Raw genomic sequence first — 27,660 nt, forward strand, 5'->3', positions numbered from 1 at the left:
TGAAATGTGTCTGTTACTTGAACTCTGTGAAGCATTATTTGAGCTGCAATCTGAGGTGTAGTTAACTCTAATGAACTTATCCTCTGCAGCAGAGGTAACTTTGGGTCTCCCTTTCCAGTGGTGGTCCTCATGAGAGCCAGCTTAACATAGCACTTGATGGTTTTTGCTACTTCACTTGAAGAAACTTTCAAAGTTCTTGAAATTTTCCTCATTGACTGACTTTCATGTCTTAAAGTAATGATGGATGGTCATTCCTCTTTTCTTATTTGAGCTGTTCTTGCCATAATATGGATTTATGGTCTTTTACCAAATAGGGCTATCTTCTGTATACCACCCCTACCTTGTCACAACACAACTGACTGGCTGAAACGCATTAAGAAGGAAAGAAATTCCACAAATTTAATTTAACAAGGCACACCTGTTAATTAAAATGCAATCCAGGTGACTATCTCATGAAGCTGGTTGAGAGAATGCCAAGAGTTTGTAAAGCTGTCGTCAAGGCAAAGGGTGGCTACTTTGAAGAATCTCAAATATAAAATATATTTTGGTTACTACATGATTCCATATGTGTTATTTCATAGTTTTGATGTCTTCACTATTATTCTACAATGTAGAAAATAGTGAAAATAAAGAAAAACCCTTGAATGAGTAGGTGTGTCCAAACCTTTGACCTGTACTGTCTATATTTCGTTGTTGCCTGTTTTGCATGTTATTTTGGAATTAATGTGTCACAGTTCACAAACAATGTAAAAATATATAATTGTGTTAATAAAGCCGCATACAAACATGGTCTCTTTTTTGCTTTATTGAGTATTGGACATAAACATTGGACATAAACATTACACAACAAGTTGGAAATCGCTAATTCAACAATGAGTGGTGTGGCGCAATCACTAGCCTGCTATTCAGTGGAGTGGGTGTGTGGTCCAAGTCTGGGTTAAAGGGTCTCTTTTCCAAGTTTAAAAGGAAAAACATTCACATGCCATGCGCCAGAAAAGTCTGAATACATTGGCCATACTGTCAATCCAGCATGACTTCTGCCGCATTCACAACAGCTGGAAACTCAGAACTGGGAAATGTCAGATGTCCGTGAGTTCAAGACAACTGGGAACTCTGAAAAAAATGAGCACCGACTGGGAAAATAAGTTTTGAACGGTCATCCAACTCGGAATTCCAAGTCGGGAAGTCGGGAACTCGGGCCTCTTTTAGAGCTCCGACCTGAAGATCACTGACATCATGATTCAACCTTGTTCCCAGTTGTCTTGAAAGCACCATACATCCAGAGAATGCCAGATTTTGATGACAAATAAAGAAGGACAGCCTTCCTGTTCAAGTGAGCACAGCACAACAAGGTGAGTTCAAAAATGTATTGTATGCTGCTGCATAAATGATGTAATATTCCAGGAATATATATGTATACTGTAGCTAAGAAAGTAATACTAAGTGAATGTTGTGTAGTAAACTGTTAGTAGCCCATGTGCCTCACTCTAATAATTTGGTCCCTTTTCCCCTCATAACTTAGCCCACTGTTCTGACTTGGTGGTGCACATGTACCCTATAGCCTGTTTTAGAGAAATGTAATCATCAAATATTGTAAGAGCTTTCATTGTCTGCTTAAATGCACCCTTTATTTATCCTACGGTTCTGACTTGGTGTACAGGGAGAATACTGTAAGAACGGCCCAAGTTCTGAATTATGTCGCTGTACATTTAAAAAGTGCTGAACAAATATTTATATTGACTACGTCCGTCCCAGCTCGCTCATTAACGTCTTAATCTAAATTACGAATTGCCTCGTATCCGCTCGTTGTCCCCTTATGCAATACTTTATACATCTCAATTGTCAGTTAAAACCACATTTGTTTAAGCAAGTCAGCCTTATCATCTATGTTTTTTAAAAAGCAGTAAATGAGTCTGAATGAACTGTTTCGCTGCCAGACATGGCCAGGTGTAGCAGTGGTAAGGATTCACTCCATTCTGGTTTACTGTATAAACACCACCATAGAAGAGGAGATGGCACCAATTACCTCTCCAGCTCTTTTTTTGCCTGTCTTGGACCAATTCTTTACTAAGCCCCATAATTCCCTCAATACATTATTTTTTTTTAAACATGCAATTTTTGGGCAAGCTATGACTTGCCAGATGTTTTGTTCACTTTTGAGTATTAATTTTCATTAAGTTGCTGTTGATGCTGTAATGTTATTGAACATATTTAAAGATGTCAGGAATAATTGGCTTGCTCAAGGTGTGAAAAATGCTGAACCCAAAGATAAGGCAAACGACTTCTATATTTAAAGGTTTAATAGACAAACAATAGACAGGCATATGCATATGGGGAGTCAGACACGTTCCTCTGAGAGATTCGTAGCAATCTGCGAACTTCCTCAAGGGCAGGCAGGCATAAATACTGTTGCTTATCTGTTTGTTCTCTAAGTGTTAACCGGCTCCTGGTCAAAACATTAGTCAAGGTTATCTACACTGGGTCAGAGTATACTGTATATTAGACATACTTAAACGTGCCTATAGCTGGGTTACAGCTATCGACCTTCGCCTCAGGAGGGTCACCCAGAGTGGTGACTAGTGTTGCAAAGGGAGGGTATATTACTGGAAACGTTCTAAGTTTACCAGTAAACTACCAGAATGTTGGTATCTTTCAAGGATTTTATGTAATCTATCACAAGACATCTAGTGGCCCTTGTGGGTACTTCAGATTATCACAGGTGTCTGTAATTATCTCTGGCCCTCTGTGTGGCCTTATCACATGTAAATATACAAAATAATAAAATAGGATGCTGAAAAATAAATGGAATGACAAAGCTGTAAATCATTATTCTAAATATAAACCATAAAATTGAATATCATTGGTGTTTAATATGAGGGGTTTCAGCATGAAATATCTTTAAATTATTTTTCAGATACTTTTTTAGATACTTTTATTTATCAATGTGTATTTGTTGTCAATGCTTTGGTGTCAAACTAGTGAAAAAAGTCAATAGTTGAAAATAATGCCATTGTTTATTAGATGCCTTTTTTAAATGCTTTTTTAATGTATTAATTAGGTCATTTTTTCTTGAACCATATGGTCTATCTACTAGCAATTTATGTACAATATGGACACAGAATACAAAATGAATACTATATATCAATAAAAAATGAAGTTCTTCAAATATAAATGACCACATTTATGATAGATTGACAATGATTTTCTGTTAATTACCTAAATTACTGAAGATTCCGGTAAGGATTACTATATCCTATCCCAGGTATTCCTTAAAGAGGTGTGGTTTCAGGTGTCTACGGAAAGTGGTGATTGACTCCGCTGTCCTGGCGTCGTGAGGGAGCATGTTCCACCATTGGGGTGCCAGAGCAGCGAACAGTTTTGACTGGGCTGAGCGGGAACTGTGCTTCCGCAGAGGTAGGGGGGCCAGCAGGCCAGAGGTGGATGAACACAGTGCCCTTGTTTGGGTGTAGGGCCTGATCAGAGCCTGAAGGTACGGAGGTGCCGTTCCCCTCACAGCTCCGTAGGCAAGCACCATGGTCCTGTAGCAGATGCGAGCTTCAACTGGCATGTTTACCTATGGGTAATTAATCCAAGAATGTCAGGTAGAACGTGTGTGTGAGCGATGTACGTTCCTGCGTAGGTGTGTTTCACAAATACAATCTTGATCACATGATAGCGAACTTGGTACTGATATAATGGGAGTCATTACAAATGTTAGTTTGAAGCAACCATAAGTTTGTTTTTTTGAGCTACAACAGAATACAGTTACTGGAGTGCATTAGTGGCAGATATTAGATTACATCATATACCAATACAGTAAAATGAAACTGTATGAAACATCCGAAGGAAAACATTGGCATTATCCTTGGATTTATCATAAAATACATTGTGCAAGCAGCTCAATGCCGTTTAAAAAGAAATTAGGACGTGAACACTGATCTCTTTACTACTAACCACCAGATGGCGCACAAACCCCATTTGTTGTTCACGTGCATATATCCAATCAGATATAAGGCCGTCTCAGTATTCTATTGCTATCTCTTTCCTTAATGGTTTTTACCGATAGTTGAAAAATGATTCATTTCAGCCACATCGCTTTCACCTGTCAAGACTATGATACAGCCATGGGTAGAAGTATTCCATTTACCCTAAACTCTTCCTGCATGAATCAATATTGTTTTATGGAGAGGAAGACCATCCATTTGTGATGTTATTTCTGAAGGTTAAAAAGCATTTTATTGGATTTTCAGAATTGATTGAGAACGTAATTGCTCTGTTGGCGATCCACAAAAAAAACGAGGCCCAATAAATATTAAAGTGTGAACCACAAGGAAGAACCACACCTTTTATGACATGGAAATATTAGTTGAACAAACCAGTGGCTTGAAGCAGTACTTTCTTGGCTTACCCTTCTGTGACCTAGACTCACAAACAATTATCATAAGCATCAGGAACACATTTCCTAAAGGATTTTGAAATGAATGACCATTAAGTCATGTCTCAACAGAAAGAATAAAAGGACCAGAGAGAGAACACGATCTGGTTACACCCACACATTGCAGACAGTGCCCAAACATGCCTCAAACATGCACTGTTGGAGCTAGGAACACAAGCATTTCACTACACTCACAATAACATCTGCTAAATATGTGTATGTGAACAATACATTTGATTTTATTTTTATTTCAAAACAACTATGGTAGAAGATATGGAGAACCATGCCACAAGTGTCCATTTCAAACGTATATAGGACAAATAGAATGGCTTATAGGAATTCTGAGCCTGAGGTCATGTTAGAAGAGGGACAAACACCACTATTATCTGCAAGGCGAGGTTTTCAATGTTTTGAGACTACTGTGTTCCTTAGTTGCTCAGGAGCCATATAGGGCCTATGGGGTGGTTGCTAGCTGGCCAATAAGGTGAATGACCACCAAAGACTGCCCTCCGGCCCTCCTCTCAGTCACAACCCCCACATCACACATTGGTGACTAATGACTGCAAAGACAGGCTGGGAGCGCATCAGGGGACATGCATTGTTACTGGTCACCCTAGGAGATCTGGGATACTATTTACTTTGGCCTCTTCTAAACCAAGTTAAAAACCTGCTGTTGGAACAGAACCTAGGTCTGGAACTCCGAGGCTAGCCCAAAAGTTATAAGTAGGCCTAAACTTGATGGTTAAGATGAGATCATCGCTAGGGGTACTACTAAGGAGGAAAACATTAGTATTTTGTTCAGTTAAAGCTGTAGTTTCTGACCATTTATTGTATAGTTAAGCTGCACAAAGCTCTCATCCTGAATGGAACGTTACAGCATTTCACATACGATCTAGAGGAACATGCCATCTATTCGATGACAAGAGGAACCACAGACTATGAAACCTGATCAGTGAATCTGGCCAACACAAACCTCCTTTGTATAGTAGTCTAAATGATCTGTATAGTAGTCTAAATGATCTGTATAGTAGTCTAAATGATCTGTATAGTAGTATAAATTATCTGTATAGTAGTCTAAATGATCTGTATAGTAGTCTAAATGATCTGTATAGTAGTATAAATTATCTGTATAGTAGTCTAAATTATCTGTATAGTAGTATAAATTATCTGTATAGTAGTCTAAATGATCTTAGGGCAGTCATGACTATTCAGATCTGCTGTGTCATGGTTCTGTTGCCTTTTCTGACCAAGCTTGTTAAAATGTGAGTCATATTTTTTTCACAAAACTCGTAGAACTCATAACCAAACTCCCAAAGTGATTTCCCTCAGTTCTCAAAAACGAAATGCATATATTCTAATATACTACACTTTACAGTGCATTTGGAAAGTATTCAGATCCCTTTCAAAGCGAAAACAGGTTTTTAGAAATGTTTGCAAATGTGTAAAAAAAAATAACCAGATACCCTATTTACCTAAGTATTCAGACCCTTTGCTATGAGACTCGAAATTGAGCTCAGGTGCATCCTGTTTCCATTGATCATCCTTGAGATGTTTCTACAACTTGATTAGAGTCCACCTGTGGTGAATTCAATTGATTGGACATGATTTGGAAAGGCATACACCTGTCTACCTAAGGTCCCACAGCTGACATGTCAGAGCAAAAACAAAGCCATGAGGTCGAAGGAATTGTCCGTAGAGCTCCGAGACAAGGTTGTGTTGAGGCACAGATCTGGGGAAGTGTACCAAAACATTTCTGCGGCATTGAAGGTCCCCAAGAACACAGTGGCCTCCATCATTCTTAATGGAAGAAGTATGGAACCACGAAGACTCTTCCTAGAGCTGACCGCCCTGCCAAACTGAGCAATTGGGGGAGAAGGGTCTTGGTCAGGGAGGTGACCAAGAACCCGATGGTCACTCTGACAGAGCTCCAGAGTTCCTCTGTGGAGATGGGAGAACCTTCCAGAAGGACAACCATCTCTGCAGCACTCTACCAATCAGGCCTTTATGGTAGAGTGGCCAGATGGAAACCACTTCTCAGTAAAAGGCACATGACAGCCCGCTTGGAGTTTGCCAAAAGGCACCTAAAGACTCTCAGACCATGAGAAACAAGATTCTCTGGTCTGATGAAACCAAGTTTGAACTCTTCAGCCTGAATGCCAAGCGTCACCTTTGGAGGAAACCTGGCATCATCCCTATGGTGAAGCATGGTGGTGGCAGCATCATGCTGTGGGGATGTTTTTCAGTGGGGACTGGGAGACTAGTCAGGCTTGAGGCAAAGAGGAACAGAGCAAAGTGCAGAGAGATCCTTGATGAAAACCTGCTCCAGAGCGCTCAGGACCTGTCTGTGGCGAAGGTTCACCTTCCAACAGGACAACGACCCTAAGCACACAGCCAAGACAACGCAGGAGTGGCTTCGGGACAAGTCTCTGAATGTCCTTGACTGGCCCAGCCAGAGCCCGAACTTGAACCCGATCGAAAATCTCTGGAGAGACACGAAAATAGCTGTGCAGCAACGCTCCCCATCCAACCTGACAGAGCTTGAGAGGATCTGCAGAGAAGAATGGGAGAAACCCCCCAAATACAGGTGTGCCAAGGTTGTAGCATCATACCCAAGAAGACTAGCTGCCAAAGGTGCTTCAACATAGTATTGAGTAAAGGGTCTTAATATGTATGTACATTTTATATTTATGTTTTTTATGTTTAATAAATTAGCTAAATGTTTTTAAAAACTGTTTTTGCTTTGTCATTATGGGGTATTGTGTGTAGATTTATGAGGGGGAAAAAACAATACATTTTAGAATAAGGCTGTAAAAAATGTGGAAAAAGTCAAGGGGTCTGAATACTTTCCGGAGGCGCTGTATATATACAAAGTATGTGGATACCCCTACAAATGAGTGGATTTGGCTATTTCAGCCACACCCGTTGCTGACAGGTATATAAAACCAAGCACACAGCCATGCAATCTCCATAAACAAACAGTGTCAGTAGAATGGCCTTACTGAAGAGCTGTGACTGTCAACCTGGCACCGTCATACTGTAGGATGCCACCTTTCCAACAAATCAGTTCGTCAAATTTCTGCCCTGATACAGCTGCTCCTGTCAACTGTAAGTGCTGTTATTGTGAAGTGGAAACGTCTAGGAGCAACATCGGCTCAGCCGCAAAGTGGTAGACCACACAAGTTCACAGAATGGGACCACAGAGTACTGAAGAGTGTAAAAATCATCTGTCCTCGGTTGCATCACTCACTACCGAGTTCCAAACTGCCTCTGGAAGCAACGTCAGCACAATAACTGTTTGTCTGGAGCTTCATAAAATTAGTTTCCATGGCCGAGCAGCCACACACAAGCCTAAGATCACCATGTGCAATGCCAAGCGTCAGCTGGAGTGGTGTAAAGCCATTGGACTCTGGAGCAGTGGAAACGCGTTCCCTGGAGTGATGAATCACGCTTCACCATCTGGCAGTCCGACGGACGAATCTAGGTTTGGCGGATGCCAGGAGAACGCTACCTTCCCCAATGCGTAGTGTCAACAGTAAAGTTTTCTTTCTTTCTTTCTTATGGGGTAGATCAGCTTTATTGCAAATAGATTATAGCTTCCATCAATGTAATTGTCTGCATCATTTCCAATCCCCCATAGATTTTTTTGCAAATATATAATATATATACACACAGATACACTTTCCACTAACCCTACCACCCCTCCCCTAATTGGAGTAAACTAATGAACAACACTAAGCTTCTACTTCCAGCTTTTACATACTTGTACATTTTACAGACACAATCTATTTTACAATAATAATCTGTAAAGTTTGGTGGAGGAGGAATAATGGTCTAGGGTAGTTTTTCATGGTTCGGATTAGGCATCTTAGTTCCAGTGAAGGAACATTTTAACGCTACAGCATACAATGACATTCTAGACGATTCTGTGTTTCCTACTTTGTGGCAACAGTTTGGGGAAGGCCCTTTTCTGTTTCAGCATGACAAATACCCCGTGCACAAAACAAGGTCCATACAGAAATGGCTTGTCGAGATCGGTATGGAAGAACTTGACTGGCCTGCACAGAGCCCTGACCTCAACCCCATCAAACACCTTTTGGATGAATTGGAATGCAGACTGCGAGCCATGCCTAATTGCCCAACATCAGTGCCCGACCTCAATAATGCTCGTGGCTGAATGGAAGGAAGCAAGTCCCCGCAGCACTGATCCAACATCTAGTGGAACTCCTTCCCAGAAGAGTGGAGGCTGTTATAGCAGCAAAGGGGGGGGGGGGGGGGGGGGACTAACTCCATATTAATGGCCATGATTTTGTAATGAGGTTCGACAGGCAGGTGTCCACATACTTTTGGTCATGTAGTGTGTGAAGGCACCAACAAATACCACAAGCAGAAAAAACATGTTAAACTACTACGGTCTCCATGTATTAAAAAGTAAAACTTTAGTATTTAACAGTAGTGTATTAAAAGCAAGGAAGACTGAAAAAAATGAAGTCATCAACTGTATTCTTTGCATTCATTGCAAATTTATTTATTTTTGCAAATACACTAAAAATGTTTACAAAAGCATTATATAAACATTTGTGCAGTGTAAATTAACTAAAAATTATGGATTACTTTTGAAATAGTTTTGCACCCAACATGACGATTGTCATTCAGCAGCAAAAAAATATAAATCTCAGAAGTAACATGAAATGTCTGTTAGTCGGTGACTGAGAAACTTACACGCAATGTCATGTGAACATTATACAGTTGCTACACTGCTTAAAACAAAAATCGGTAACTTGAAAGTAAATTGATGAAATAAAAGGATGTATGGCACCAGCGTTCTTCTTCCCTGAAGGAGGGCTTCATTCATCTATGGGTTAGATTGTGTGTACACTTCCCTTGTTCCTGTTCTGGCACCAAGGCAATCTCCCAGATAGTCAGCCTTCCAATTAATCACTCCAGTTTGACAAAACTGTGCATTAGCTCCACAAAAATAGGTCTACATTAGCTTATTATCCTATACACACACATTCACAACCATCAAGGAATTCTCTCAGAACATTTGGGGACTTTGCTACTCTCACTGATGGATCAATATATCACATTATGAACCATCTTTACAAGATGCATTTTTCTGTGAGAAACATTTCATGATACAAACTGAAAATGTGTGCGATAACCCTCGTTGAATATTAAAAAATAAACTGTACTTAGAAATGAAACAGGACCACAAAACATGTACACTCGGGACAAATATAACATTGAACATATGGATACATAAATAGTGTCAGATTAAAAAACATTTATAAAAAATTGTACATAATCTTGTATTGCTGTGTCAATACATAACTCCGTTTTTTACCCTTCACATTAGAGATGCATTTTAACCCTTTGAAGTTCGCTTGATATTAATAATCCTGATCAAATTGTAAAAACCACATGTTTTGGCCTTGATGGGAGAAGCACATTACTCAAACACTGTTGTAAATACACAGAGCCTGTGGGCCCTGGTCAAAAGTAATGCACTGTATAAGATATAGGGTGCAATTCCAGACGCAGCCATAGTGTAGAAGGTAGGCAGGCGCTGGTGGCGGCACAGCCGTTATCTCCGAGGAGAGTAAACACGAGCTGGAACAGATCCATGTAGGTTATCTTTGGTCAAGCACAGGGGAGCGAATGGACTTGAATGATTGGGTACAAAAGGTGAATGGGACTAGTCAGTCAGACAGTGGTAAGTATTGGCTCAGGTGTATGTGTGTGTGCGCATGTGCACACAGTTCAGGTTTAAGGTCTTATAGATTCAAGTCAATAAGGATGGTAAGATATACTGTGATGATTAAACAAGTAAGCAATACATGCACAAGGCCATGATTGCTTGTATAGAGATTGAGCTGAAAAGGCCTACTGTTTATTGGTCCTTGACATAGAATATAACCAGGACCAAAGTTTCAGAGAGTATGGCCAAAACCATGTCTGACAGACGTCCTTAATTGCACAACCAAACTCATGCTTGAAAAAATTAAAAAAATATATATTAAAAAAAAAAGATTACATTTGTTTACTAGGGCATCCCATCTAGAACTCCAGAGTTTCCAGTTGAACAAACCCTATCATCACCCACAGAAACAAGTATTATAAATATCTAAATTATCCCAATATGGACAATTCCTCATGTTACAATGTGTTGCTATCTATAGTTATGTGCTAATTCCAGTAAATGACAGCAAGCTTTGGGCTTTGTATCCTGCTCAAATATTCTTCGATATTTAAAGAGTTGCTTCACAGAGACCAGACATAGCAATTCATAAGTTGATACTGGTTTCTGTTGGAACAACCTTAAAAAACAGAATATGAGCATGGATGGCTCATCCATAGAAAAATACAAGTCCATAGGTTATGGCAATTAATAGCAGCAATACTAGATACAACAAAAAAAAGAATATTCAATGTACTGAAAAGTAAGTAACAAAGGCAAAGTGTCCATCTAGAATAACCCTTCAGGAACCACATTGAAAAACAACCCTGGGGCAAACTACTGAAATACACAGAAGGACCCTTGCATTTTATATAACAACCCCCAAAAAATACAGGGCATGTTCTCTTTTTTTGGGAAAGTGCAGGAATTTTCAAGTTGACAGTATTATGGCCTTAGTTCATTTTTTCCAGAAGCAACTGCCAAAAGGCTTGACACGACAGAGACTAGTGACCAACGATGGCCAAAAAAACATCAGACAAAGAGTGTTTCAAGTGCCATGTTCGTCGGAATACCTACAGCTCCTTGGCAAGCCAGTTGACTCTGACATAACATGCACAGCAGAAGCGGTGTGCAGGGCCCGACTGTTTATTCTACAATTCACCTGTGTTTTCTTTATGGCGCACCAGTCGGTGTTTCTAACAGTGTTTCGTCTTTATGTGAAAACCTGGTCACCTTATGAGGACTGTACTATCAATCCAAATTGTGCTTTCTCCAAGTATTGATGCAGACAAAGTGGGTCGACACTGATGTTAAAAAAAAATAGTGTCTTCGGCACACCTGTGACTACTTGCTGGATTAGGTCAGAGGTAGCCAGACATTTCCCCATTGCATATGTACAACTATTAAGATATCCAGCTTTTTACCATATCAACAAAGAAATACTGAAAATTGTAAGGCAGAAAGTAGGTTCAAGTCTCCCTTGTAAGTTTTGTGGGTATGTTTTTTTTTTCTTACAATTTCAATATGAGATTAAAGTTTAGGCCATATCTACTTTGGCTATTAATCATCCTTAATGGGAAAGCAGCTATTTACTAATGCCTTATCTGAGGAAATGTCTAAGATTTAAAAAAAATTCTGTCTCAAACTAGTGTTGGGGAAAAAGGTGAAGGGGAAAAAATCTAAATGTCTAGTTTCTCAGTTGTCATACTACACTGAGCCTGCGTCAAGAAAAATAGTCACCCATAGTCCAATCAAAACAGGACACTGCATCGTAAGACATGCACACACAAACTGTCAGAAATTCTATTTGATAACAACTTGGGTGTGTGCACTGACGGATTCATCCCAGGAAAAGAAAATATATTATAAATAGTCCATTTCTTTTTTCTTCAAAAAGTATATGCCAAGTACAGTTTTACTAGCAAAACCACTTCTATTCTGAGTCAGTGAATAATCAGTTACAGGGAGGGAAGAATACCAGATGTTTTAATCTGATGGCTGTTTGAGGTGACCTCACAAACACTGATACAAAGAAATGTTTCAGGACCCTCTAGTCTTCATTAAATCAGGTGAATACTACCCATCAGTCAGTGGAAGGCTGATAGTGACTGCTCAGTGGTTGTTATTAATAAGTGTGAATACTGCCTAATTTGATACTTATTCCCTCGCAGAAAATACTCAAAAAAGCTTTGTCCTGGCTGTCCAAGTGTTCCTTCATGAACCCAGCGCTGAGCCCAACAGAACAGAGACAGAAGTGACAGTAGTAGTAGTAGTAGTAGTAGTAGTAGTAGTAGTAGACAGGAGTTGTCGTTTTGCACTATGGCAGGCAGAAAGACCATGCTCAGCAGGATAGTCAAGAGCGTCATTGAGAAGAGCAGCATCTTGATTGACATGGACATTTATTGGGGTTGTTGCCCAAAAGTGAAAACCCCTGGCCGCACTGCAAAACCCTGCCTTGGTTATAATACCACGCCCAGGCTGCTCCGCCACACAATGCAGCCTGCATCAACACTTCTGAGCCTCCACGGGAGACATGGCGATGTAGGAGCCGTTCCTCATTGGCTGGTTGGTGTAGTTGTTTTCTGATGGTTCAACCTCTGGTTTGTCGCTGACTTGAGTGTAGGCTGTTTCATCTTTTGCCGTCTGAAGAGGGAGAGGGGAGGACATTTTGTAAACGACAAAGCAGAAATCAACCATGAAAACAACAAACATTTGATATATTTACAACTAAATCGGAATTATATTGCAATGGTAGATAAAACTAATTGTGGATAAATCATTAATTAATGTCACTGTACAAAACCAACAAACTCAAAATACTTTCAACTTAATGAAGAAATACCACTATGAAGCAGGAATGTAAAATAAATGTATATATTATACCTAAAGATATTAAAATAAGCAAGAATTGCTAATAACTGAACGAAAATGACAAATGAAGCAAATGAAGACTTACAGTAAAAGAATGAAAAGCTTCAGTAAAATCAATACGTTTTACTTCATTCTAAAACAGAAAGGAAAAGGGGGGGGGGGGGGGGGGGGTTACAGAACATTTTAATCATAGCACGGTAACTATACAGTTCTTCAAAGCTGGAATCCTTAGTTGATACATTCATCTTTGGTCTTATAAATGAACGATAAACTCATTGATTTTGGAAAATATAACTTATGACTCAAAAGCTTATTTCAACTGTCTTACCCCATCAGAACCCAAAATACAGGCTTGTTTTACTCCAATGTTTGTAAGCGATGTAAATGTAAACAAACACTGAAGCCTCAAAACATGGTTAAAACTCTATTTTATATCATCAATGGTCAGTCCATGCATCCATGTCTGGTGCTTCTGTCAGTGGCTACATTTCTCCAGACCCATTCCTCAGCTTTTTACCAAAACACAGCTTTGTTAATGTTTGAATGAAGGATTATAGCTTTATTTGATATTCCAAGATATGACGTGAACTTCTACTAAGATAACCCCTATCGAGCCGAGTCACAACTGATGGGTGGGGAATGGGGTCAGAGGGACTAACCTAGACAAACACAGATAAGTGTTGAAAGTACCCTGGCTATCCTACAAAACTATTGTTACTAGAGTTCAGAGCACTCTTTGGCCTGTACGGTAGTGTAGACTATACACGGTCATCATTGAGACTGTCTATCTGCTAAATTAAGATCTATACTTCCTGTTTTGACCTCAGTTATTTAAAATTGTTAGAAAGGCCAGCAGCACTATCATTTCACACGGAGATTACAGAAGGCAGCACATGTTGACTATGTGAGGTTCCTCATGCACGGTGTTAACTTAACATGCAAGGAGATGGAGAACTCAGACACCAGACCACTGATGTTAATATAGAAGAATAAATTGTATATAAAAACAGATCAAACATGCAAGAGCACAGTCAAAGCTAACATAAAACCTTTGTTGTGTCAATGCACCATTCAATTCTAATCACTTAGAACCTCCTGGGACAACAACTGACATATTGTGAGTGACGTGCACAATTTACACTATATTTTAGAGAAGCTTATAAATAAATATTATAGATTTTTTGCTACAAAAAAATTGTTTGGGGTCTCCTGGTAATAAGCGCAGGGGTAGAGGACAGGTCTTACCTTCTTCTGGCGAGACCTGCAGACCAGGACGACTAGGACAATGAGCAGGATGGCTCCCATGCCCACGATGAGCAGAGGGAAGTTGGACACCAGGGTCACGATGAGCAGCAGGGTCCTCATCTGGGCAGCAGAGTCATCGTCAATAGTAGCCGTCTGGGGGAAGGGGGGGGGGTCACTAAGGTTATTAACCTGTCTTTAATATGTTGTTATTAACTGATCTTAATAATAGACTAGAAGGTTCTCCAGCTAAATATCTGGATTTTTGTCTAATACAACTTAATTTTACATGTCTTGGCTGCACGTGAGGCTGACTGAATTTCACAAAATAAATTGGAGCGAAAGGAAGGAGATAAGTCTTACCTCATTGACAAACATGATGGGAAAAATGATCTCGTTTAGATGTTTGGTTTTGCTGTGGAAGAGAAAATGAAGTGAGGACTTGAGGTTCAACAATAGGCCTTTTCACTCAGTTCGTATGAGGGATGAGAAGGGTCAGTGTGGCAAACTGTTCAGATTGCTATACTTACGGGAAGCCTTGAACTCTGTTCAAAATTATATTGAGCTGGGCCCTCTTGCAAGCACGGATGGGAACCCCAGTGGTCTAAAAAAACAAAATAAGCCTTTAAAATGAAGTAATATAAACTAATTCAGTTAGAACTGGCCCTTTCCAACATGGAGGCATTAACACATACAACATGTAATAGAGCTATTAAATACAGTATACTTATACTCACAATGAGATTATGTAAGTGTATAGGCCCCATAACTGATCATGCATATTGGCCTCATCACTATATGTGGTAGATAAAATGTTTGTTCATACCGGGTTAAGGTCAAGGTAAGTCTCGTGCTCCTCCTTGTTGGGGTGCAGTCCATCAACAGCATTAATGTACTTGTCATCTGCCTGATAAAAGTGGGGGAACGACACCACGATAGGTGCACCTATGGACAAGAGGAAGGAGATGGGAAAGACACACGATTTAAGACAAAACACCACAAGCAACCTAAATGATCAAATGTCTTTATCCTGGACTGCCATAAGAGAGGATTAGGCAAAACAAAGTCCAATGTTTTAATATTGGGGCTCTAAAAGGGAAACATCAAGGACAAAATTGAGAGATTGATAACGTGTGCATGGAGATAACGGAACAAATAGCAAAAATATGTCAAGTTCCTTCCTTGCCATTGGAAAGGCGGCCTGTACCGGACATGTTCTGATACAGTGAAATTATGGACGGGTTTTTACAACCCAAGACAAAACGATTCCTTTGAGGTCAGAATGACCATTATGAAGTTCCACAAGGTAGTACTCATAGAGACACCATGTAATGTGTTCCAGTGTGGGAGCCAATAACCCTCACTAAGGAATATGGAAACTATTCAAACTGCTATATCTGACAAATGGAATTCAAACCACCACAAGGAATTAATAAAGGGTCCTATTCACTTTGTAGCCCGAGAGGACGCGGTTAAAACAGCCTCAAATCAATAGAACTGTGATTTCAGCATTACGAACACTGAGGAATAACTTTGCCCTGATTGTTGAACTTTCTCTGCACCACACTACGAAAGCGGATGTTTCTTAAAAATATATCTACTTCCCTCACGAGACTTAAGGGTCACAGTAGTGCATTTATATGCCATGTGATCGTTTTATGAGGGCCTTTGGAGATTATCCTTATCCTCAAATTCAAGTGTTTTATAGCCCTCATCCAGAGTTATTCATTCACCATCTACACTACTATGAAATCTGGATCCTCAAACATGGACATTTCTGATATCTATTGGAGCTTGGATTGCAGCTAGAACTAGATTGATTGGGTTATTATTATTATAATTTTAATTTTTATTTTATTAAAATCGGTCAAAAAAACTAGGTTATGGGGTTAGTCAAAACAAACAGTGGGTATGTGGGGCACATATAATGTTATGCCAACCAGGGTTGTGACAGTAATGAACCATCTCTTACCTTCTCTGCAAACACTGACTTTTAGCACCCCGGTGCCGAGGCAGTCCCCAGCTGGCACACAGAAGCCGGCGTTAGTGGGGTTCTCCTCAGGACTCTGCAGGACGTCGTGGGGCGGGGCGAAACGGTAGGCTGGGATGCCCTTCACGTCCACGTCCTCAACATAACCCAGATGGATAGACCTAAACCCCAGAGGCAGGTAAGAATAAGGAGGAGAACACATAAGCTGTGTAGGAGTTTCTCAGTTCACAAAACTTACAGCAGGAATTTGGAATTCAGTTCGACACATGTCATTTTGCAGAGGAGATTGTGAGGTCTGTGTTAACAAATGTGTCACCTACTGTGTGGAACATTGGGTAAATATGAAGACAAAGTACAACGGTCTTGATTGAGTCAAAGCTCCATTTTATATTATGTGCCTCTTCTCCAGATTCTCCTCACGCATTATGGTGTTGGTTGGACCATGCCCAACTCACACCTGTTTACCATGGCCAGGGTGTGGCGTCTTCTACAGCGGTTTACCAGTCCGATACGAATACGAGTCAGTCGTTTCTCGATAATTCTTGGCTGTCACCTAAACCACCATCCCTCTCTGTACTGGCTACAAATAATAAAACTACAGACAATACAGATTTGGAGATATAACTGACGTACCTGCAGAGGTCAGCCGCAAAGATGTACAGTAGCTCTTTCCTGGACAACAGAGGGTGGAACACACTGCCGTCCGTCCCGTTGATCATGTTGCTCTGGTTAGAGGACCACCACGACATTTCACTGTCGATAGGGGAAAGGTATGGGATATGTTAGACATCAAGAAGAAGCTTTCGTTTACACAAGGTTATTATAAAACAACATGGCGGGGCCAAATACTGATTTCATTTCAAATGCCTGGAAGCGGTTTTCTATTTCTGATATTTAAAAATACGAATTTGTAATCTGCTCTGTCATGACAGGGAGCAAATGAGTTTATCCTTGGACTTTGAATACTTGATTTGGACAGATCCCAATTCATTCCCGTTCAATGAGTAAGCCCAATGTCGCAGGGCAAGGACCAAAAAGAAAAATGCTGACATGAGAAATGTTTTTTGAGAACCATTAACTACAACAACATGAAGGTGGAAAACAGGGAAATACAGGTCCTTACGTCAACCCGTTCCATGTGTCTATTCTGCCATATTCCATGTAGTCACGTTCGCCAGTCAAGAACACAAACTCTCCTTCATGAGTTCCATTTTTCTAGGAGAAGAGAGAGAAAGACAATAGTTCAGTTAGACTGTCATATCAAAAGGAATACATCCAACATCCAGGAGAACAGTGGACAGGTACAGAATTAGAAACAGACACATGGACTCTTGATAAGCAGAGGAAAAACAATGCTGTTAAAACGGTCATTTGGGGAGGAATTTCAGTGTTTAAAGTGTCTGGTTGTAGTTGTTGGAACTGTACTGACGGGGGATATTGTGCTATAGAGGGAAAAAAATGCCACTGCATTACTGTAGCCTGCCTATCCTGTTCCGTTTTTCCTTCTCATTACAGTTTTATAGGCAGCGGTAAGAGACTGTCGTTGACCAAAACGGTTGACAAATGCTTTGACAGTTGAGATTTTACAATTTTGGTAAAATTCTACCCAACGTCTAGTTCTTTCAGGGGATTTCCAAATAATGCACCATTATCTGGTTTGTGGAACCTGAGAAAACTATTCGCATTGTTATTGCATGAGGTGGAATAGCAGATGTGAGTCTCCATAGACACGAGTCTCCCAGAAAAAGGGGAAGTAAACAGCTTCATCAGCATTTTGTCATTTTCACTCATCACGTGATGACTCCACGAGACCTCCTCCCAGGCCCTACCAACAGAGACCTCCTCCCAGGCCCTACCAACAGAAACCTCCTCCTAGGCCCTACCAACAGAAACCTCCTCCCAGGCCCTACCAACCACCTACTGGTTCAATGACTAAAGGATTTCTAGTGCAATTTCACACAACTTTCGGTTAAATCACAAATTTCAAGACCGGCCATTAGCTAAGGTTATAACTTTAGTGAATGACTATTCAGAAGTGTAATCTGACTAAGCATATTTCGAGGTTTTACTAAACACAAACAGTGCCTACCTTCCACATCAGCCCAAACATCTCATCCACTTCTGGCCTAATGTTGTGGATTTTGGTGAGCAGAGGGTCCTTGAAGCCCCACAACACCTCGTGGACGGTGCGGGTCATGAAGATCTCCACGCCGATGGAATTCATATACATGGAGACGAAGGTACGCAGCAGGAAGGGGTAGGAGTTCAGCTCACTCATCACCGCCTGTAGAGGGAGAGGAAACCGAGAGAGAAGGGGTTAGAGCTCACATTCTATCATACCACTAGTAACAAAATTATAAACGTTTCTAAGTCTATAGCTTTTGTTGCTGTCTAGACTCTGGTCTGGTTCTCATTAATGGAAATTGGATTATGTCCATGAAAGTGTCTGCTATAAAGTAAAAAGTTGGTAGGAACAAGTCACCAAGATGTCATAATACAGCGTTTAGCATAATGCTTGGAAAGTCTACTGGAATGATGCAGTAAAGGAATGTCAATACAGGGTTACAGTGGTTATACTGGGACTCTTGAAAGGTTAAACTTAACCAAAACAGAAGAGGATACACTTGTGGAATAATTCACACCCTCATGTTTCTAAGTACTCAAACTGTGTTGCACCACAGTTTATAACACACTATACTGCAGATACAACGTGTCCATGGCAGCTAAGATACAGGGCATAAGCGAAGACTGTACAAGTATACCAAATGTAGAGGTAACAAGCAGAGGTCGAGAGAGACGCATACTAACTCACCACAGCTGGGATGTTGACTGTCCTCAGAATGTCGACCTCTGGATTACCTCTGGACTTCTCTGGGACGAAGACAAAGCTTTTGGGATTCAGGGCATAAACCTTGGTTCCATTTTCAAGGAAAGTCACATTTTCCCTGGGTCTGTATTCCCTGTTATGGAAAGATGTGGATATGAGGATTAAGTCGGTCCACATAGATGTTCACATGGGGATGAAAGACATGTTCAAACAAGTCCAGCAGCAGGTTCAGCATCATGGAACCGCTTTCATTCAATAGGACTTTCCCAAGACCTGAATTACCAGCTTCCCATGATCAAACAAACAGATAATAAAACAAATACATTGTAAGCTGAATTTTAACTTGAGATGCGCACATGCAAAAACCTTCCATTGGCATCGATACATGATTTCCACTTAAGTCAAAGTTATGATTCTGGATCTCAAGATAAGATTCAGCCCTGTGTGAACTGAGGCCTCCTAATTTCAAAGGACAGCAGTGAGTGTGTTGTCAACCCACCTGTAAGTGTAAGGTCCAATCTGGGTGACCACTGCTTTTCCCCCTGCTAAGAACACTTCTGGATTGGTCACGTTGAAGAAGTAATACTCCATGTAGACTGGAGGCGGCGGGTTCTTCCATGACTCAAATACTTGGCTTGCCTCTGTCAAAGTCAATTCCTAAAAAAAATATTGTAATAGAGAAATACAGTTATTTAAGGACGATCCAAAACAACAATGATCTCTCCAAGTGTAATCTGTTTAGGGTAGTACATTTGAGGGATAGAAGGAGCGTTGGCGGAGCGTTGGCCTAAAAAGCTATTTGAAACAGTAACCCCATTAATCTCTAAACTAAAGATATTTTGGCTTTCAAAAGCTATTTAATTTTTGATTTCAGCTACACCACCCATCAACAACCCTTTCACCTTATACCAGGAGAGAGCACACACACTGCAAATAATGTAGCGAAGACGCAATGCCAGCACACCAAAACCCCAGGGGAAGGGGGAAAACGCCTTCGTAGGTGAATAACTGTCAGAACAAGAATAAAACCTGAGTGAAAATAGCAAAGGAGGTTTGGGCGAACCCCAGCAGGCTGATCAAGGGATGATTGCATTTTTCCTTAAATGACCACTCACCAAATTGGCAGCATGACAGTTTAAATAAACAATACGGAGTAGTAGCACTGTCCTATTGGTCATCATATGAATAGAGGAAAGTGGTTAAATGTGTTCAGATAAGTCTCTCACACCACAGTAATCCATGTGGGACTAAATTTGTCCTGTTTTTGAAACGCTGCAATGATCAGATAAAAAAAAAAAAGTTTACCGGTAAATTCTAGGGCTGGGAGGATACCAGTATCGTAGTTTCAACCCGGTCTGGTCTCAGACTAGATATGGGTGTTTACTATGTTGCGTCTAGTCTGAGACTAGATATATAAAACGATACTAATGAGTATTGCGATACTGGTATCCTCCCAGCCCTAGAATTTATCCGGTAAACTTTTTTTTATTTGATCATTGCCGCATATAAAACGTTTGGTAAGGTTACTTAAGACAAAAACGAAAGGAGGATGGGTGGGCGTATAACGGAAATGTTGAATCTCACCACGGACAACGTTAGCATTTTAGCTAATTAACAACTTCTCAACTACTTACTACTTTTTTTGACCTACTTTGCAAGTTAGCTAACCCTTCACTCTAACCTAGCTAACATTAGCCACCTAGCTAACAGCCACAAGAAATTGGAATTCGTAACATATCTTACGTTTTGCAAATTCATAACAACCCCCCCCCCGTCCTTTACATAAGGGGTTACTGATTGCCTTCTCTGTCCCTTGAGTAAAGTGAGGTGTACATGAGAAAGGCCTTTACCATTCACACCGCTCACTCGCTCATCTTGAGGTCTCAGAGAAGCTCAGTTGTCGCTTTTAAGGTGTGGCTCAACACGGATGCACAAACTCGTTTCCCGTCCAGACTTTTTCAGTCATTGAGCCAATGGACTGTCCATTTAAAAGTGCGTCTCAGAATAATTATATGCATAAAAAAAAATGTACATCATATTTGGTGGCAAGAATTAAGCAGCGGTGGGCCACCTCTACTAAATGAATATAGGGGAAACTGGGTACATACTCCCTACAGAGTCCTAAATGATCTGACAATAATTTTGCCTCATACACACATTCTGACAAACACTACACAACACAACTGGGCAGAAGGTCACCACTCACTAGCTAGAGCATTGAACTGGGGGCATGCTCCTCTGGGGGAAAGCAGAAGCCTGTTGCTTCACTTAGACTCTAGTCAGTTTTAAACATAACTGGAGTGGGCATATTGAGCCAGTGAAATAGGCCGTTTCCAGCACAAGAAATATGAATCAACTCAATTAATAGGCCATTTCATGCTGTACAGCAAAGTATGAAGGCTGTGGAGTCAAATATCGCTTTGCATGGAATAAAGATATCCCTGAGATCTCGAAATATATAACAAAATAGCATATTTGATGCTGAGAAGCCATTTCACTTTAATTTTACTAGATCATTTGACTCACCTGAAAGTTGTGAAAAGTCAAGCCAAACTAAGCCAGCTATTCCAATCATGCCTGTTGTATTGGCTGCATTTATAGTTAGAATCCGCAGTTGAAACAATTAAAGCAGTCACTCCGCCCGTTTTGGTAAAAAGCTGAGGGATGGGCCTGTAGAAAATGTAACCATTCTCAAAATCATGGACAGAGCTATGGATGCAAGGACTGACCATCCATGGCATTACAATTATACTTTTACCCATGTGTTGTGGGTGTACAGTGTTTGTTTACAAACAACGGATTAAAATAAGCTTATATTTTGGGTTGATGGGGTATGACAGTTGAACTAAAATCATGAGGCATTTATAAGTTGCAGTACATTCGGAAAGTATTCAGATCCCTTGACTTTTTCCACATTTTGTTACGTCACAGCCTTATTCTAAAATGGATTAAATTGCCCCCCCCACTCAATCTGCACACAATACCCCATAATGACAAAGCAAAAACAGGTTGAGAATTTTATGCAAACGTATTAGAAATAAGAAACTGAAAGTCACATTTACATAAGCATTCAGACCCTTTACTCAGTACTTTGAAGAACCTTTGGCAGCAATTACAGCCACGAGTCTTCTTGGGTATAATGCTGCAAGCTTGGCACACCTGTATTTGGGGAGTTTCTCCCATTCTTCCCTGCAGATCCTCCCAAGCTCTGTCAGGTTGGATGGGGAGCGTTGCTGCACAGCTATTTTCAGGTCTCTCCAGAGATGTTCGATCGGGTTCAAGTCCAGGTTCTGGCTGGGCCACTCAAGGACATTCAGAGACTTGTCCCAAAGCCACTCCTGTGTTGTCTTGGCTGTGTGCCTAGGGTCGTTGTCCTGTTGGAAGGTGAACCTTCACCCTAGTCTGAGGTCCTGAGCGCTCTGGAGCAGGTTTTCATCAAGTAGCTCACTGCACTTTGCTCAGTTCATATTCCCTCAATCCTGACTAGTCTCCCAGTCCGTGCCACTGAAAAACATCCCCACAGCATGATGCTGCCACCACCATGCATCACCGTAGGGATGGGGCCAGGTTTCCTCCAGACGTGACGCTTTCTATTCAGGCCAAAGAGTTAAATCTTTGTTTCATCAGACCAGAGAATTTTGTTTCTCACAGTCAGAGTCGTTAAGATGCCTTTTGGCAAACTCCAAGTGGGCTGTCATGTGCCTTTTACTGAGGAGTGGCTTCCGTCTGGCCACTCTACCATAAAGGCCTGATTGGTGGAGTGCTGGAGAGATGGTTGTCCTTCTGGAAGGTTCTCCCATCTCCACAGAGGAACTATGGAGCTCCATCAGAGTGACCATTGGGTTCTTGGTCACCTCCCTGACCAAGGCCCTTCTTGGTCATGGAGGTGACCAAGGTCACTTTCTCCCCCGGCCAGCTCTAGGAAGAGTCTTGGTGGTTCCAAACTGTTGGAGGCCACTGTTTTTGGGGACCTTCAATGCTGCAGACATTTTTTAGTAGCCTTCACCAGATCTGTGCCTCAACACGTGTGTAGATTGATGAGGACATTTTATTTAATCTATTTTAGAATAAGGCTGTAACGTAACAAAATGTGGAAAACGTGATAATCTGAATACTTTCTGAATGCACTGTATATTCTTCAGGAATCAAATGGATGTAGCAACTATGGATTCTAGTTTTAAAGCCAAACACTGACTACATACACGAAAGGTGAGTGTGAAAAACACCACCAATATGTGATTCAGACTCATCTTCAGCAGTATGGTGCCAAGTTTCAATCAGTGATGTCTGTTTTGTTTTTATAAATCAAATGGATTCCCTCTCAAATGGATACAATTCCCAAGAGTGACCGTTTCTCTGCAACACTAACATTTGGTAAAGTCAAGGCCTATATTAGAAGAATACCTGTTTTTAACACCCTTGAAAAATGTCTCTCAAAGGCTTGCATAGATGTCATGTTCACATCATTTCGCTCTTAGAAATGCTTCAAACCTTGATCTCACAAGCACAGGCAAGCAGGGACAAAGGGCTGAGGGTTTATCAATGTTATCTAAAATCAAAAAACTCACTATTTTTGTAGCTGGTGGTTGGGGATGGGTCACATGAAGAGTGGTAAAGACATTAAAACATAACCATCTGGTTCACTCAAAAAGAAATGAAAACCTGACCTGAAACATCTGTGGGAGTTGTGGTTTGATAACGTTTCTCAAGTACATAATAAATGTTATTCAGTGTCATGTTTTCCAGTCTAGAGGATGACACACTGTTTGAATGAAAGTTAACATATGTCATACGTTTAAATCGTTGTCAACTTTTTTGACGGGGACAGAGGGTTGTTTTCCAGGCAGAGCAGTCCTCTAGACCTAGATCAGGCCAGGGCTGAAACAATTAAATAGACGAATGCTCACTGTTGTTTTAAGATCCAGGAAAGTCGTTCTATGAGCCGTTTTAGATATAAAAGTGGTACAGTTGTGGATGGACATTCATTCTTAATTTATCCATTATCTTTTCAGTCACCGGCAATATGTCCACATAACACTCCTGCACTTTATTGAACTTAAAATACAGGTAGGCCGATTGACAACATCAACAATATTTTGTTTCATTTCATGATGTTATGTATTCTAGGTCTAGGGTGACACCATATCCCAAATAAACCCAGACCCAAATTCATTTAACAGCGGCCACGAAACGAATGTTTATGTGTCTATACCCTATGACAGTCTGACATTTCTGCTGATGTGGGCATGGCACTTTAAGAAAGAGGGCTTCTCAGATGCGAGAGATGTTGAACCTGGTAAGCAAGAAGGATGAAGAGTGAAATGAGGGAGCGGGACTCAGCCTTCATGGTCTCTCTCCCTTCCCCCATCCATGCGCACGCACCTCCCCAGACCCTTCTCTGACGAGATGCCAACCCCTTACTGATAAACCCAATAAACCACGAGGAAAGCTCTTAGAATTTTAAATCCCATTCCCAAATAAATTATATTGTGACAGACAGGTAAATGAGATGAATACCCCGCAAATAAAGATGCAGCAGTACACTTGTATTTCAACTCATCTGTCAACCATTATGTATAATAAAGCAAATGAAGTGAGTGGGCTTTATTTTACTGTTGGAATAAAACAGGCTGCTTGCCTACAGTGCACCAATCCATGGTGATGATGATGTTACCGCCACGCGCTGTGACAGGAACATACCTGGCATTGTAAATCAGCCGGTGAGATTCAATCAGGCTATACATTGAGTTTAAATGCTAAACGCCTTGCAGAGCTATTCAAGAGGGTTGAATCAATATTGCGGATTTATGAATGATACAATGTTGCTTTCCTACCACACAAAAAAAAACATCACTGGTTGGTGGTAAAGCATGCAGCACTTGTAAATTGTCGACCTTGGAAGGCATGCTGCACTGACCCATGTTGGGTGGGAGAATGACTGGAGATACGGATTGAGCAAACAAATACTGTAACGTTATCAATCGAACATAATCACCTAATAACAAGGGATGGGAAATGTCACTCACCGTCTACTGTTCAGTGCAAATACAACTAACAAATTAAAGCCACCAGACTATAAAACTATCAAATGCATGTTTGAAGTGGGAAAAAGTTGCAACTCACCTTTTTTAGCCGGTTGTGAATCATTGTTTGGAAGACTTGAGCCACCACCAAGGTGATCCCCACTATCAGTAGGTGGGCGCAGACAATTCCAGTAGCGTAAATTACACAGGATCTCCGAGTCATGATGCCGGCCAACTATCAAACTAATTTGGCAAATGTGAAATTACTTACCAAATAACATTAACGATAATACTTTAGGTTCTGATCTTTTAGGGTTTATTTTACTCAAAAGGTAGCCGCTACTTCTCACTTTGCCTCTTACACTACAGCGAAACTCACTATACGAATTTCAAAATTGCTCGTTGATATGCATCTACTTGCAAACTGTCTTCGAAAATAAGAAATGCTGGTAGTTTCCTTAGTGTCATAGAACAATGTTCTTCTCCCCATACAGCCGTTCTCCTAATGAGAATCGACTGTGTTATTCGAAGGCAGCGGGAGAAATAACAGTGCTGAGGACGGGTGCCAGACCTCCACTCCCTCCCTCACCAGATTCAAATGAACTCGGTCATGCGAAGAGGTTCGTTTTGGTGTCTGGTGGGCGGTGGGTGTGTTAAAATGTAGCGTGCTTTCTGTGGCTGAGGTCACTGTTTTACTTTTTAGCACCAGAAACATAAGACGGCACAATCTAAATAACTACGATTTGCCCTTGATTTGATCTACCTACATAGCGCTGTTTTGTATTAGGATACATTCAACCAAGCAAAGATTTAAAAGTAAACTTGAGGTTCTGACGTAATTTGAGACCAATTCACTTTCATGTGTAACTATGCAAGTAATATTCTTTCAAGAGATAGCAGTGTATTTATTTATATACAGATCAACAATTTACATTGTTACATCATACAAAACAGAACGCAGGTATTAACAAGAAAAAACTAAAGCATATAAAAAATATAAATTAAATAATCAAAAAATTAACAATTCTAGTGCAATTATAATCACTCTGAAAAAATCTTATTATAATGATTCAGGAAAATGTTATTCTTGTTGTTTGTTATTCACTAGGGTTAATGTTTTAATAAGATCGTTAAATTCAATTAAACATGTGTAATTTTGGTATAGAATTTTTGTTTGTTAAGAGATAGCAGTGTAGTAAAGTGAAGCTAACAACGTCTGACAAAGAGCTTGTGAATGAATTAGCAACGCATGCTCGTTCACATGTGATGTCACACTAGGATTGCTACTAGTTAGTTAGTAACTTTCTAGACTGAGAGAGTGGGGTGTGTAGCCTAGTCCTGCTATACTACTGCCACTTATTCTTAGCAGGGTGCCGTATAATATTGGATAACTATAAAACATTAAAAAGCACATTGCATCTGATGTGGTGAGTTAGCTAAATGAATGTACACATGATTCTGCCTTCATACATGTTTGGGAGTCATCGACCGTTACTTCTCAACATGAAATACCGCTATCTCGCCTCATCATCATCAGGTCTCCCTTAAATAACCAGCATGAACATGAATAATGTGTTATTCAGAGAACCAACGATAGTTGACGTGAAGCTTTTGTTCACTGAGCAGTAAACTTGATTGGCTAACAGCTTCCCGGACCACCATCCTAAGACCACCCCTGGTGGGTTATGATTGGACAGACGAGGTTGAGCGTGATGCAGAATTTGATCGACTGATTCTGGGGCGGGGCTCGTTTAAAGGGGGACTGTCAGGGTGATTCGCTTGCACTGCATCAGATGTACTCACAGAGCTAACTGGAAATCTCCCCTACTACCCAGTCCAGCCAAGGTCGAGGGAAAATAACAAATAAGTACAGACATACTACTTGAAATAATTTATAATTTCAGCAAATACTTCTTTTTTTCCCTTTTTAAATGTTGTTACATTTCCTTCATTTGCACAATAATAGGCTACTGTTGCAATGCTTAGTAAAAACACTAATGACAGAATGCCAAAACTTTATACATTTTTTATTTAACCTTTATTTTATCAGGGAGTCATACTGAGACCACGGTCTATTTTACAGATGAGCTCTGAATTACATACATTACAGAAAATACACACATCAATATAAATACAAAATACAAGCAGAAAGAAAAACATGGTCATAAAAAACAAACACATTCATCAGTAATAAGGTCCTCAAGCAGCTTTATGAATTGCCCAAGATACATATACAGTATGTCAATACTGTATAGTGTCTATTATTTAAATCAATGCAGTAAATTAAATAAGGCAAGTCAAAAAAAATGTTTTATAAGAACACAGAGGATCGAAAACAGGGATGGGCAACTGGTGGCCCGCGCCCCCAGGTCAATTTCCAAAGACAAAAAAATATATATTTTTTGGCTTAGAACCCCAAAAGACTTCACGTGTGGGTACACAGATCCACTGCGGCCCCTCACCCACAAAGTTGCCCAACCCTGATGTAAAATATGTGTGGGTATATAAAGGGTGTGCAGCATTCTTATGGCACCAGGAAGATACAGAGTTATATCAATGTGCACACTGGACCGTTTCAGTATAGACCATTCTAGA

General features: G+C 40.5%; 1 protein-coding gene across 1 annotated transcript; it reads right to left on the reverse strand.

Moving 5' to 3' along the window:
* Positions 1-8,931: 8,931 nt before the first annotated feature.
* scarb2a (scavenger receptor class B, member 2a) lies at positions 8,932-25,684 on the reverse strand. The gene is made up of 13 exons (XM_014171522.3): positions 25,166-25,684; positions 19,542-19,699; positions 19,028-19,175; positions 18,305-18,499; positions 17,339-17,430; positions 16,849-16,968; positions 16,198-16,376; positions 15,052-15,170; positions 14,756-14,829; positions 14,589-14,640; positions 14,229-14,381; positions 13,069-13,116; positions 8,932-12,755 (listed from the first exon to the last, which is right to left on the reverse strand). The coding sequence occupies exons 1-13, from the start codon at positions 25,286-25,288 to the stop codon at positions 12,618-12,620; spliced, it is 1,599 nt and encodes a 532-aa protein (XP_014026997.1). The 5' UTR covers positions 25,289-25,684; the 3' UTR covers positions 8,932-12,617.
* Positions 25,685-27,660: the final 1,976 nt, after the last annotated feature.

The sequence above is a fragment of the Salmo salar genome, chromosome 24 (genome assembly GCF_965601325.2).
Source record: "Salmo salar chromosome 24, fSalSal1, whole genome shotgun sequence".
Lineage (NCBI taxonomy): Eukaryota > Metazoa > Chordata > Actinopteri > Salmoniformes > Salmonidae > Salmo > Salmo salar.